Source organism: Blennius ocellaris (genome assembly GCF_963422515.1).
Source record: "Blennius ocellaris genome assembly, chromosome: 4".
In the NCBI taxonomy this organism is placed as follows: domain Eukaryota; kingdom Metazoa; phylum Chordata; class Actinopteri; order Blenniiformes; family Blenniidae; genus Blennius; species Blennius ocellaris.
Window position 1 is genome coordinate 16,004,685 of NC_137653.1, and position 14,428 is coordinate 16,019,112.

General features: G+C 40.6%; 2 protein-coding genes across 3 annotated transcripts; one reads left to right on the forward strand and one right to left on the reverse strand.

The window, feature by feature from the left end:
• Positions 1–348: 348 nt before the first annotated feature.
• arfgap1 (ADP-ribosylation factor GTPase activating protein 1) lies at positions 349–11,141 on the reverse strand. 2 transcript variants are annotated; one of them, XR_013936597.1, is made up of 14 exons: positions 10,997–11,141; positions 8,624–8,690; positions 7,852–7,961; positions 7,475–7,646; positions 7,216–7,316; positions 7,038–7,124; positions 6,831–6,945; positions 6,690–6,746; positions 6,555–6,587; positions 5,592–5,648; positions 4,863–4,922; positions 4,384–4,439; positions 3,845–4,272; positions 349–2,938 (listed from the first exon to the last, which is right to left on the reverse strand). XR_013936597.1 is itself a non-coding variant. In XM_080495067.1 (13 exons), exons 2-13 carry the CDS (start codon positions 8,681–8,683, stop codon positions 3,939–3,941), a joined length of 1,242 nt encoding a protein of 413 aa, XP_080351193.1. In that variant the 5' UTR covers positions 8,684–8,690; positions 10,997–11,141; the 3' UTR covers positions 349–3,938. The 2 variants fall into 2 exon arrangements, 1 of the variants encoding a protein (XP_080351193.1); XM_080495067.1 differs by having other exon boundaries at positions 349–4,272.
• A 1,431-nt stretch (positions 11,142–12,572) lies between these two features.
• Positions 12,573–14,015, forward strand: LOC308129510 (ammonium transporter Rh type B-like; the record flags this gene model as incomplete). Its single annotated transcript, XM_080495454.1, has 1 exon — positions 12,573–14,015. The coding sequence occupies one exon, from the start codon at positions 12,573–12,575 to the stop codon at positions 14,013–14,015; it is 1,443 nt and encodes a 480-aa protein (XP_080351580.1).
• Between the last annotated feature and the right edge of the window lie 413 nt (positions 14,016–14,428).

The window sequence follows — 14,428 nt, forward strand, 5'->3', positions numbered from 1 at the left end:
GCAGATGCATTATCAAGTTAGCATTGTCAATGTGAATAGCACATCTATTAGATATAAACACACGAGTATAGTGCAAATCAGTGGCATGGCTGCAAAATGCTTCCAATACAATTGTTGGTAGGGTAAAACAAAATACTGTATGTACACATATATCATCTCAGGTGCAGCAAGACGAGAAGTGCTCCTATATAAATGTGCAGCTTCCTTAAAATGTGCAGATGCTCAGAAAATCTTTAGTTTTCTCTCTGGCTGCTTTGCGTAGTTATTTGTAAGTTTCTGATGCTGATGTTAGTTTTCACCACGATACAAATCGACGACACATTTATTTTTCTTAATCACACAGTACTTTTTTTTAATTATTATACACAGAACCATGAATACAGGAGAAATATCCACAGCCTCGGTGGTGGGAGTGGTCACCTTATAGGATGGCTGCTGGTGAAACTTGGAAGGGGACAAGCAAACAACTGTACTTAAACCCACCGAAGGAACGACTGAATGTATTTAGCTCCACATTACATCTCATGCATGACATCAAAAATAGCATTTCTGACACTTAGTTTCATCAACATACACAGACACACCCGACCTCAGATGATCTACCGGCACAGAGACTAAGCTGCTGCTCTGCAAAGTTCGGAAATTAATTCAGATAATGTGGCAAAAAAAATACACCCATTTTGTCAAATATTAAAAAAAAAAAAAAAAAAAAAAAAATCCTCAGGAATTCAAGATCAATTAAATATATTTCCCCCAATGGGATAATCTATACCTGCACACTGTCGAGTTGGATGGAGTGTCCCTATAGCTCATGCATGGCATTCCCTGAAAACAGTTGTGGTGTTTCCAGACCGAAATGCCAAAAAGCATTCCATTCATTTCCTGGTAATTTGCATGTTGTTTTTTTTTGTCAAGCCATCGTAATAAAAAAAAAAAAAAAAAAAAAGCAGTGGATGTTTTAACATTTTTGAAAAGAAAACTGAAAAAGTGTCTTCATTGATTCATTAACAGACATCTACACCTCACTGCATCAGAGACACACGATCAGCATCAACAGAAAGCAAACACGACTGTTTAAGGCTTTGTACACATGACTGTACAGGAACACGGCTGCAATATAGTTCAGCCACATAGTTTCTCCCGGAGTGTGTGTCGTTTTTGTTTTTTTCTTTTCTTCTTACAGCACTGTATTGTAACTGAAAACACATCCACACCGCAGCCTCACATCTGCTATTTCACATTTTGTTCCACTGAATTAAAAGAAAAAACTAAAACAGGAACAGAATAGCACATCTAAGTGGTGACAAAGGATAGGTTAAAACAAAAAAAACAAAAAACACCACCATAAAAAAAAACTAAACAAAAACACACACTTTCACGAGTGAACTCCAGGCTGTAAACTCAAGACTTCTGAGAGGTAGGAAAACGGGCAAGTTGGGGGAAATTCCAAGGAAATATCAGTCGCAAGTCAAAACCTATTAGTACCAAGTCATTCCACCAAGTGAGACTCCTAATGAAGGCTGCATGAGGGAGTACAGGTAAATATCGCAACACTCAAATGAGCCGTCCACATCGCAGGGATACCATGCTCTGCCAGCAGCTGATTCCCACCTGCTCAAGATCAACAGACAGTAGGAATCAATCAAAAATGTTCTCGTCTTTGAATAAGTTATACAAGCCAAACCGAGTGGGACAATGAGCTCCGCGGTATTTCAGCAGGAGTTGGTTTTAACAAGACCGCCATGGATGCAGTTTGAAGGAAATAAAATACAGAGTTTAAAAGAATGAAAGGCCACATCCACAAATAAACCCACACACCTTCCAAAAAGGTTTATGTAAAAAACCCACTTTTACATCGAGTACATTAACGTTTCCAAACATCTCCAACCGAGGGACAACACGGGGTGAATTCCTTTATTCGTGAGAGCTGTGACCGTCTTCACCCCGTCACCCCCACACTTCAAATGTTAATATAAGAGTGATGTCTTTGAAATCGAATCCTGAACATTTAACAAGGTGTTTCTGCAATTCATTGCAATTAGAATCTTTTCAATTCCACATCACGTCTATCGTAGATTATAAGTATTCCAAAGGCATTCTTGTTCAATCACACTGCTCTTCATTTGCAAAGGGAAGTCAATACACCCCGTCATGACTGTGGGAACTCTAAAGTTTGACATCAAGTGTCAGTGCAATTGCACCAGCTACACGATCACAGAAAATAAACACAAAGCACAATGTTGCATTTAGTCTCTTTGCTATCCCTCAGTATTGGCAGGTATTTCTGGCTTATTTTACTTTTGACATTTTTCAACAAAAGTCATTTGATTTCTGCAATCAAGTATATAAATAAACACCATTTTGTTATTTACTTGCTGTATAAAAATATCACGTATAGTCATGTGTAACAAAAATTCCTACGGTAATATGATATTGGGAATGTGCTTGAAAAAAGTTAACTGTCGCACTTTAAAATGTATGTATGAAAAGACGTTGTTGACGGAGAAGGAGACAAGACGAGGCGAATCTTTACATGTGGCTGGACCGGGGGGGGGGGGTCAACTGTTGGACGGGGGTTCAGTTTGAAGAGAGGGCATTAGATTTAGAAAAAAAAACATGTCACATGACATTCACCCTACCAATGTTTTTATTACTTTGACAGAAATCCAGAATTTGGTTTAAAAAAAAAAAAAAAGAAAGAAAATTGCAATATTGCGTCGACAGATTCAAACAAAATGAGTTTCCAAAGTTCAATGACGCAAAAATGAAGTCCGACAAAGTTCAGGTTTTGAAACTTGTGTGCATGGCAGCAATGTAACGTCAAACATGCACATCTATCCTGTAACAAGTTCGCCTTTTTTAGCAGAAGAACGAAGTACTGCGGTTTAAACTCGCCGTTCTGATTTGTCCTGTTGAAGGTGTCTGCAGATTCTGAATGCTGAATGTGAAAAAAAAAAAAAAAACCCAAAGTGTTATGAAGGCCATTCAGTTCTACCTTAATGCACATTAACAATGTGTTTATTTGGATTTTACATATTCTCAGAGATAATGATTATTAATTTGTTACAATCACTATTTGATCCATTGATACAATATATCTCAGCAAGAAACTCAGTCTTTACCCAGTAAAGACGGTTTTCCATGAAAAAAAATTATTTTACAAAACCAACATGTGGAACAGGTCACAGGGTCCAATTGGATTCGACACCAGAACGAGTGTGATTAGTGTTTCGTCAGTCTGTATTTACAACTACTTACTATTTACACCATCACGTTTTCTTTCATGCATCGTTATTGTATGAGGTGAATTTAAACCAGCATCAACAATCCAATGACACAGTACGGACACTGGCTTACTCACAGTTAAATACTTGGAGAGCACAGTAATGGCCCTATTTACAGTGACTTAGTTTGAGATCTTATGATGATGGGAATTTACAATAAAATACTGGGCAGTGTATTAAAAATAAAACAGTTAAATTTCTGAAAGTGCCTATGTGTAGGATTTTAGAGAACTATTGGGAGAGTAGGAAAAAGATTCTAGATGTTTTGTAGAATATATATCTATATATTCACTTGAAACGGCTCGTCTCATTTCACCAAAGCTTCAGAACGTCAAAGTACATCGCCACTATTATTCACACTGGTTGGGCAGCCTGGAGGACAGAGTATTCTGTTGGGTGCAATATGTAACTTCACCACTAGATGGCTCTCGTTCCGACACTGCTCCTTCGAGGATTTTTAAATATGAGGTTGATGAAGTTATATTGGGGCTTTGTTCATTCGTTTCTTGGTTGCATCATAAACATAATTTAAACACATCAACACAAACAAAGCCGTTTACCTGATAGTGCCAATGAGATGAACAGAGAAATATCGAGGGGGTGGGGGGGGGGGGGGGTGGAATACCAAATCAGGAGATGGTTGGTGTTACACGACTACCAGTCTGCAGTTTCCCAGCCTTCCTCGGCAGGTTTGGTGGGGCTCTTCTTCGTCTTCCCTTCTGCATTCTCCCAGTTGTTGTCCCAGGCCTCCCAGCTCTCCTCTGTGCTGTGTTTATTGTTGGACGCTGCCTCCGAGCCCCAATTGTCCCAACTGTCAGAGCTCTTCTTTGCAGAATTGTCTGCGACGGTCCAGCTGTCAGTGCTGGGAGATTTCTTAGCTTTTAAGGAGCTGTTGCTGCCAAATGTCTCCCAGAAGTCCTTCGACGCCGGCTGGCTCGAAGTGCCCTGATAGCCCTCGTCCATATTCTGGTAGCTTTCGCCTTCGGACCTGCACACGCAAGTTATTGCGATTAGAAAAATGATCGTACGGTTAAATCACACTGAGGTCCAAATATTTTTGGGATGACATTTTTGTTTGGTGTGAAATCATCTTTATTACCCATCTTCTGGTTTTCCAGAGAACATATTGGTCAACTTTGCTCCAGCTCCCTGAACCTAAAGGACATTTTTATATTGTTAGTATCTTAGAAAATCAATTGTATAAAATTACACATGATAAAAAAAAAATAGCTAACTCACATAAATATCAATATATGGGTAAATAAGCATAACATACAACAAGCTACGCAGAGAAGAGAGTAACAGTGGTAGTGAGAAGAATAGAACTTCTTTTATAACTTTCACAACAGTTTTCTACAGTGTACTCACCACCAGATTATAAAAAAATGGCAGCAAAAAAACAAGAGATAACATTTAATTAGTATTGTTCACAGTTTCATTCACATTGCAAAACCAGTCTCCTCGGAGGGTAACTTGCTATTCTGACAGTTTTAGTGCCGTTGGATGGGGCTGTGCTCCTCCTCGCTCTGGAGACTGGGTTTGCGTTCGTACGGAGTGGCAGAGGTCTGCCCGGCCTACCTTGTTTGCCAGCCCAGTGATGCTCACTGCCATTTCATCTAGCAATTTGCCATCTTTCACCTGGACGAGCCAAATCGTTATTAAAAACTAACAAGAGCAAAACACATCAAGTGACCTATTTTTTTTTTTGATTGTGAGAAATGTGAAAATGTGTTTCATTAAAAGTGAGAACAAGTAAAAACATTTATAGAGCATACTACACACAAATCAATTCAGCAATGCCAGCTCGACATTAAACAACGACGAACTTAATTCAGAGTGAGTGAATATGATTCTTAGTGTTATTGGTCGTTTTCGTTTCGTACTGTTAATTCGACCGAGTTCTCTTGAAGGCCGGTGTTGTGGGAAGACCAAAAAACTGTTTTTTGCTTCGATGACCTTATGGAGCCTTGCAGAGAGCAACAACTCAAACATCTGACAACTATTGGAGTGTTGTGCTTCACAGGGTATAATTATCATGCGATTGTGTTCGTTTAAAAAACAAACCGCATACTTTCAAAAAGTGAGTTTAGTAGTAGTTTTGCCTCCCACGTTTCTTCAAAAATCATTAAGTTGCTACAAAAAAAAAACGGGTCGACTGGTTTTGCCGTTTAATGCGAGCTGGCACGAAGCGGACGGACTGGACACACACACACGGCGAAGAAAATAGCACATTCACATCTGAAGCTGTTTTCTGTCTAAAGCACTGCATCCCACCACCAAGCCAACAACTTCAAACATCAATGTTACCTTTTCTTGGGTGGGTTTGATAACACTCTCATTTAATGTCTGGCCTAACTCAGTTGCCTAGTTGGAAGTCAGAGAGGAGAGTTTGCTTGGATGAGACACAGTTTGAACATTCAACGTCCACAGCAAGACACCGAGCCGCCTGAAGCGACGGCTCACTTTCATTCACTGAGACACTGAGCAGGCACTAGAGGGCGCAATGGACTAAAACAAGAGCGCCTCTTTGGAGGGGGACACACTCTTTTTAAATCATCTTTTCTTTTTGCCTGAAGCAAAGTAACATGTTCCGCGAAGCATTCATGTAATTTCCCTTCACAAAAGATACACCAGATGTGCAAAATGTGAGTGTTTCCACGTGTTTTAGAACCCATTACTCCTCTGGAGCTCTGCTGCCAGTGAACAGAAATAAGCATGCATAACATGAATGAAACACTGCCGGGGATCCCCTTCCGAAAATACAGTCTCAAAACACACCAGACTTCTTTCAACGGTAATTCGTGAACTCGGAATACTAACACAGACACAACGTTTTGTGTTAGTCAAGCCGAGTGGAAGCATGTGATGATGATATTCAACAAAAAAAATTTGATTTAAAAAAAACAAAAACAAAAACAAAAAACACTATCAAGCAGTTCAAGTTACTAAACTTAAAAAAAAAGCTCAAAAATAAACTTTGGCAAATTAAAAAAACAACAACCCCACATTGTGACTAATGTGCCATGCATAAATGTCTTTACCGGTTCTGGGGGCGCTTTATAGCCTTTTAACTACATCCACAGAAGGCAAAAAGATAATAAAGTAGGGAGACAGTAGTGGCAGCTTGTAATTTTGTATGAAGCATTTAAAAATTGACCAAGATTATCTCACAGCTTTAGCATATCAATACGACAAAGTGAGACGATACTAATCAAAACAGCCCACTTAATAATTAAGCATGATGAGACGATGTGAATTGTCCAGTCTTACCTTTAAGGTTGCTTGGTTTGCCAGTTTAGTTGTCTATAGGTGGGAATAAATGGACAAAAATTGTTCCTTCATCTGTTTTATAGAGGTTTGATGAACAACAAGAAAACACGAGTCAACTCGTTTCTTTATACTTACATTATCTTTAGCAATAGAGGCAAACTTGCTCGCTCCGACAGTAAAACTACTCCAACCCTGCGCAACGAGGAGGAAACATTAGCATGGAGAAATGCCCGACAAGGCACAACCGACTACGACATGACAAATGCGATGACCTACTGAATATATAGAAGTCATTGCATTGTTCAGGAAGTCGTCTTCCTTCTTCTCGGGCGTCACCGTGTTGCCAAAACCAACATAGCGGTTCTCTTGATTCCCACTGTAACCGCCGCCACTGGAGAAACATTCAAGCGTACCATTTAAAATAGGATTCCATCGACAGAACACGGGAGAACAAAGCAAAACAAAGAAAGCCTGAAACGTTACCTCTGATAGGAGTTAACGTCGTCGCTCAACCAGTCTTCAAAAGCTTTGTCGCCAGGCTTGGCCGAGGTCTGCCCGGGTCCTCCGGAGCTACGAACAACATAGAAAGTCAGTGCTTTAGAGGCTGTTCCGTGTCTGTTGTTACACACGACATCAAGTTAACAAAGTCCATCGCTTTTACCAATGAGACGATGAAAGGTTGGTCTTGGGTTGAGGAGACGTCCAATTCCTGGCAGGGGACGTCTCAATGGACCACTCCTTCCCCTCTGCCAACGTCGCAACCTGTCAAGCGCAGAGTGGGTTCAATTCTCTCCAAGTTAATTTCTAACGCGTCTTTTTTCTCGTCTCTGAGCGACGAATTCAATTCTGAGGAATATCGATAACTCATCCGAGATGTGGCCGTCATTCGCGGACATTTCACTTCATTCTGTGCCGTTCACCTTGTCCCTGAAGAGTGCGGCCGCTATACTGTTGTATTTCTCCTGCAAAGTCCAGGTGGCGTCATAATCATCCTGGAGTTCCAGAAACAGGCGGAATTTTCCATTTCCTCCAGCTTTCATTTTCTCCAGCTCAATGTCCTTCCACTTGTCCATGGTGACCGAGCGCACAAAACTGCAGATGATGCAGACAAATGTTTAGATATTACCAGCTTGCAACAGCCTTTAGACATAGAAATGAAAAAAAAAAAAAGAAAAAAAAAAGTTTAGAAGAGCCAAACTTGAGCATCCTCTTCAGTTTTCTGATCTGAGATAAGCACATGCTGATAGATCAGTGTCTCTGATGTTATCAAGACGAGAACCGATCTCACGTTTCTTACCTGAGATGTACACCAAGGCCTCTGTGCTTCCCAGAACACTCGAGACAAATCCAAATGCCATACGTGACACTGACCCACTGTGGGTTAAACGCTCCACACTCAAAGCACAACTGCAAAGAAATGCATCAGTCAAATGTTAGATTACATTTGAATCATGGTCAAATGTGTACATGAGCCCACAATAGCTGGAACAATATGTCAAAGCAGCTTTTTTCCCCAAACCTCTGCAGCATTCGAGAGCATCTCTTTAAGGACTTGTCGTGTAGCTGTGCTTTTAAACCTGTATTTCTACAAATTACAATGACGTCAACATGCTGTCATATAATTGCTTTCTATTTTTTTTTAGTGAAGCTTACGTTTCTCATGAAAACAAAAAGACTATACATTAAGTGAAACTAAATTTGCAGTCAAGTCGTGGTGTGACTCGTCTTTTTTTGGGGTTTCACCTGAAAAGAACAGAGTAATAACACACTCGTGATAATACTTCTCATGAGACTCTACACCTGTTCTAGTGCTCGTGCCAAAGATGGAAGCCAACAAAACAGAAAGAGAGAGAGAGAGAGAAAAAAAAGAAGTCCTCACTCAGAATCATACTGGCTATTTATTTGAACAGGCATGAAAGGGAAGCATTGTGTGACGGGCTGCGAGAAGCTGCTAGTCCGCAAGCGTCCCAAACACCTGCCGTTTGTGTGAAGTCATGTATGAGCTTCCAGCCAGTTGGAGCGGGGAAATGAAATTCAACCGCATTAAATAAACACTGTGGAGAACTCACGTTATTCTCATCCTGGGTTCTCACTTCTTTAAGAACTCGTCTGGTCCTTGGACTTGCCATGATGACTCTGAAAGACAAATATAGAAATATTCCCAACTATATCATTCATTTGGACATGCAAACTAGCAAACTGTAATTTAAACCTACTTGGAATTAGCCTTGATAAATCCAACTGTATAGTATTAAGTAATTACTTAGCTGAAGTTCCTCTTGTTTGCTTGTTTTTTTTAATTATCTAATAAAAGCTAAATTTTATTGAATGTATTGTATAATTCCCAATGGATTGTGGTGAGAGCAACTGTCTTGATCTAAAACAGAACTGGATCTGCTCCATAGACAGACAGCTTGCTTGGGATGAATTGAGCCTCGTCTGGAAAGGAGATGAGATGAGATGAGATGAGAGCAGCAGGCTGCAGCCAGAACAAGTTAGCAGAAGCTGCAGCTCACTTCACTCCACTGTGATCCAGGACATTGGTGGTTTAACAGACCACAGATACTGGTGAATTCAAACAACTTCTCTTTTTAATAAAGTAATTAACAATTAAACATTGAAACGGAAGTTGAAAGTATTAAGAAATCCAATTGATCACTGTATATTGTGATTAAAAAGGTTAAACTTTCTTCAAAACTGTAGTGACTGTAAAGGCGGTTTGTTGCATCGTGGAATTTCATCTCATCAAGCAGCTCATCCGAGTGGTTTTGCCGTCAACAGTTCCGTGGAAAGGTTTCAGGTGCGTCGATAAGAAATGCTGCCATTTCGTCAAGAAAACTTCTAATACTAATTCCAGATTTACTTTGCAGCAAAGTACAATAGTCAACATCCGACTTCCAACATCAAGAGGTCTGCTCAAGATTACATGAGACAGAATTTCAGTCAACCAAGATCTACAGAGTCCCTAGAGAACAGCATGTCCAAAAACTGACGAAGAAAAATTCATTCTTTCGGGTACAAAAGAATGAAATATTGACTTTTCTCCTGCTCTCAATGTTTGCATTGCTCAAAGCGATAAAAATGTAACTATTAATATCAGTTTTTTTCAAAGGGATTGATATTTTGCAACGTCTTGCCTAAAACTTATGCAAAGTCCTGTTTATCGTCTTCAGAAAGTCAGTGGATGTGATCCTTGATGAGTGACCATTCACATCGATAAACACTTTGCCCTGTTAAGCTTTAATTAAATGATTGGGCGTTTTGTTCCTAAATGAAAAACAAAAGATGACAAGAATGGGCCTAAATTTAATGAGTAGATATGAAATCAATGTTGACTCCAGTGTCTTTGCAAGTGGTTCACTGGAAAAGAAATGGAAACATTTAATTTCAACAGTCAACAAGAAAGCTTCTGATGCTAGTTCTAGATTTACTCCACAGCAGAGTACAATAATCCCAATGACATAGTCAACATCTGACCTAAAATTAAATACCATCATTGTTCACTGCAGTAATCAATACACTGTTTAAACCTGTGTCAGGAGATCATTTCTACTTTTCTCATGTCGGGCTTGTTTTAATTTGAACTTTTGAGTAAAACCATGAAGTTCATGAACACCTGAACGAAACAGTGATGTGACCACAACATCCAGACATTGTCAAGACAACGTCAATCATTTCAATCGACAAAGGGCAACGTCTGCAAACACGGAATCATCATGATTTATAGACTGCAAAGACGTTTCCACAGCAGCTTTGCTTTGTTCATAAGAGCTTGTGTTTTAGTGTCAAGTTTTAAATGTGTGAAAACTGACTTTCTCAGAGGAAAAAAATAGCAAAACACCAGTGGATTTTTGATCATCGTTGAGTTGCCCTGTGGCCATTAAAGGGGGAGTTTGGATGGTTTGAAGTGGAGTGCAGGGGTTGATTTCAAAATGTGTACAGTATCTGATCACATTTGTATGCGTGGTATAAAAATCCCCAGAAACACTGCAGGCGCATGCCCTCTGAATGGGAAATGCTGGTGTCCAAAAACCTCAAACAACTCCTTCGCGATACAATCACAATATTTTATAACTTAGATGACTGTGATTCTTCTGTCGTCAATATCAACAGCATTTAATAAGACAAGCAGCAAGTGAGAGTTTGAATAAAGGCTACTGTAACCATGTTTCCCCGGTCTCTTGGTAAAATCCAATCACAAGGTGAAAAAAACTGCAGTCGTGTCATTTCACACATCCGTTTACGTGTAAATCGGACAATGTGTCACCAACTTGAGCTGAGGTGACGCAGTTTGGTGTAAATGTGTAGTAATCAGATGTAGTTTTAGGTGTGACGACGCCATCAAATGACGACATTTCATGACATTTGAGTGAGTGAACTAGATTCTTGACGGCGCTAGCGTTAGCTTCCCCCCAGCTAGCGGTAGCTCCCGGAGCCTTTACCTTTCTCAGACTGTCGAGCTTGTTTCAGGGAGCACAGCCTCCTCGAACACTCTTCGCGAAGGACTCGGCTTGTGTCGCAGGGCCCGGTAGAGGATGTCGAGTCGTGTCACACTGTGAGTTTTAAAGAGCTGCTGATGTTACACACCGGGAGACATGTTCCTGTTTGCATACGTTGGCACTGCGATGCATCATGGGAGTGATTTTCTTCTTCTTTGTATTTACGGGCAGCTACAAAACCCCATCGGCACCCATCGGACAGGAGGACCAACAAGCTTCAATTTGTTTTTATCAAACGTGTACAGTAATCCACAACCCCTGTTTTTGATCCTTTCCACTAAATAATATAAATATCGTTTGTCGGAGGTCACAAAAAAAAATCGCCTTGAATGGTAAGGCAAGGCAACTGTAGATCTATGGCATCATTCAAACACAAGAGAGTTCACAGTACTATTCAAGTAAATACACTAAAACAGATTAAGAATCTTAATCTTAAGCAACTAAGATTAGAAAATGCATTTAAACAAAGTGATTTGGAAATGAAAATAAATACAGTACAGTAAAAACTTTATTAAGATATAGGTAATTAAATAAGTTAAATATATTGTTCATTGGAAAGCCTGAGCAAATATTAGCGTAAGGCCTTATTTAAAAGAAGCAAATTTGTCAGAAGTCATTGAGAGTTCAGGGAGTTGGTTCCACAGGTGAGGAGCCGAGTAACCAAAAGTTACTTTGGGAACACTGAGTAAACCTCTTTCTGTGGCTATCATGGGGTTTGCATGTTTCATATTCAAAGAGTAAGTCTGAGATGGATTTAGGCCCAAGACCATTGAAAGCTTTATCAACCAAAAGTAAGATTTTGAAGCCAGTCACAGGCACACAGGCAGCCAGTTCGGAGACGGAGGCTCAACTGTAATGTGCCCCAGTCTCTTTGTGTTGGTGAGGACTCTGGCTGTAGATTTCTGGATGAGCTATAGCTGTTTGAGCACAACACAGTACATAGAATGTATATGTTCTTTTCTGTTCTTTTTGGTTTTATCTATCCATTGAAATATAGATTTGAATAGTCATTGTAATTTTCGTATTTACCCTTGGTTGTCATCAAAGCATTTTTTCATGTCTGACTGACTTTCAGAATATGAAATCACTACTTTTGCTTCAATTTAGCAAAAATAGTAAAAGGGTGTCATTATTTCTTTCAATCTATAAAGTACCTGCTATGTTTTTTCATCTCAACTATCCAGGAATTATTGGTAGAGAATTGAAAAATTGAAACCCTGAAATAAACGATATCTAATTTAAGCTTCTCTTCATTGTTGGCATCATTCGCTTGAAACGTCTATTCAGAAGGTTGACAGCAAAGGCAGCTGTGATGTGAACACAGAAAACCACAGGTGGCGCTTCTGAGGGATTAAAGTGCATGTCTCACTTGAAACGCAAACCAGTTACATAATTACCTTTACCTGCATTCCTTATCCAATGCCATTAGCTGCTCTTATCTGACATCTGAGTGGTATAAAAGGCCTGTTGCTGGAGCTGTGGGGAGGAGATACGTTCTGGACCGCAGGTGTACATCAACATGAGGTCTACAAGTTTGAAATTGCGCCTGCCAGGGTTCGTGTTCGTGATGGAGGTTGTGATGATCATTCTCTATGCTATGTTTGTCACTTATGATGACAATGCCAACGCCAAGATGCAAAACAACCTGACGGAGCCAATGGAGAACTCCATGTACCGTGACTACCCATACTTTGCTGACGTGCAGGTGATGATCTTCATTGGCTTCGGCTGTCTGCTGGCATTCTTCAGATTCTACGGCTTCGGTGGAATGGTCTTCACCTTTCTCACTGCTGCATTCACCATCCAGTGGGCCATTCTGATACAAGGTTTCTTCCAGTTTTACCACAATGGGAAAATTCTCCTGGGGGTGATCAACCTGATCAATGCCGAGTTTGCCGCTGCTGTGGTGCTCATCTCATTCGGAGCTGTGCTCGGGAAGACCAGTCCTGTCCAGCTCCTGGTCATGGCTTTGTTAGAGATCCCTGCCTTCTCTGTGACGGAGTGGGCTGTGCTGAAGTACATCAGGATCAATGATGCAGGAGGCTCTATTCTCATTCATCTGTTTGCCTGCTACTTTGGTTTAAGTGTGACATTTATACTGTATCGCCCGGGACTGAGAGACGGCCATGCCAAAGAGACCACAACTTACCAATCTGATATCTTGTCTGTAATGGGAACCATGTTCCTCTGGGTGTTTTGGCCTTCATTTAACTCTGCTCTCACAATCAAAGGTGATGACCAACACAGAGCCGTGCTCCACACCTTTATAGGTCTTTGCTCATCCACTATCACTGCCTTTGCTCTTTCTGCACTGTTCAATAAGAGAGGCAAGCTGACAATGGCAGATATCCAGAATGTGACTCTGGCAGGTGGTGTGACTGTTGGGGCATCTGTTGACATGATGATATCCCCCGTGGCAGCATATGCCCTGGGCATCATGGGCTGTACTGCATGTTTTTTTGGTTACAGGTACTTGACCCCTTTTCTGGCCAAATACATGAGGATACAGGACCAGTGTGGCATTCACAATCTGCACGGGCTCACGGGCCTGATATCATCCACAGCTGGGATTTGTGCAATCCTCCTCGCCACTGAGGAGACCTACGGACCCAGCATGTACCAGATCTTCTCACACCGTGCTCCGCCGGAGGGGGATCCAAAGCTGCTTGAACTGCGGGAGCTGATACCCGGGCTGAAGCCCGGGTTGGGTCGCACTGGACAGGAGCAAGCGCTTTATCAGGTCGCAGCCATCTTCGCCACCATCGCAGCGTCAGCCGTTACTGGCATTCTCACTGGACTGGTCATGAAAATGAGCTGCATGGCGTCGCCATCTGATGCTGATTGCTTCAACGATGAGGTTTTCTTTGACGTGCCCTCAGACTTTAACAGCTTAGAAGTCCTTAAGGAACAAATAGACACAGATGATAATGAACAAAAGAATTCTGAACTCTCCAGAGTCTGAGCTCTTTGAACATTTCACTAAATCAGTGTGTTAATCATTCACACATTGTAATCACAAACATGGAAATGTTTTCTCTTTAATGTTTGATGCAAATTTGAGAGATGGATCGCTCGACTGTTTAAGACATGCAATTTGTGCTGAGTTTGTAGTATTTTGCAATTGAATTAAATTGTATAATTAAATCTTCATTCCGCTTTTCGTGAACTTCATTTAATTTTTAAACAAACAATGCATCTTGCATTCTTTGACCAATTCAATGTAATAAGATCAGTATAGCTTTCAATTTACATTTATAATTTAAGACACAAAGCCCATTCACTTCTCAGTCAATGGATTATTGGTTATATATATGTGGTATTTGTGATAATAACACCTGTTTAAGTCAGTGTCTTTTTTGTTGTTGTTGTCCTGGG

Excerpts from the sequence above, each read along its gene's own strand:
- arfgap1 (XM_080495067.1), bottom strand. The coding sequence starts at position 8,683 with ATGGCAAGTCCAAGGACCAGACGAGTTCTTAAAGAAGTGAGAACCCAG. Across the intron at positions 7,647-7,851 it reads GGCCTTGGTGTACATCTCAG|TTTTGTGCGCTCGGTCACCA; the intron begins GTAAGAAACGTG and ends CATCATCTGCAG. Across the intron at positions 4,923-5,591 it reads TCAAACCCACCCAAGAAAAG|GTGAAAGATGGCAAATTGCT; the intron begins GTAACATTGATG and ends TGGCTCGTCCAG.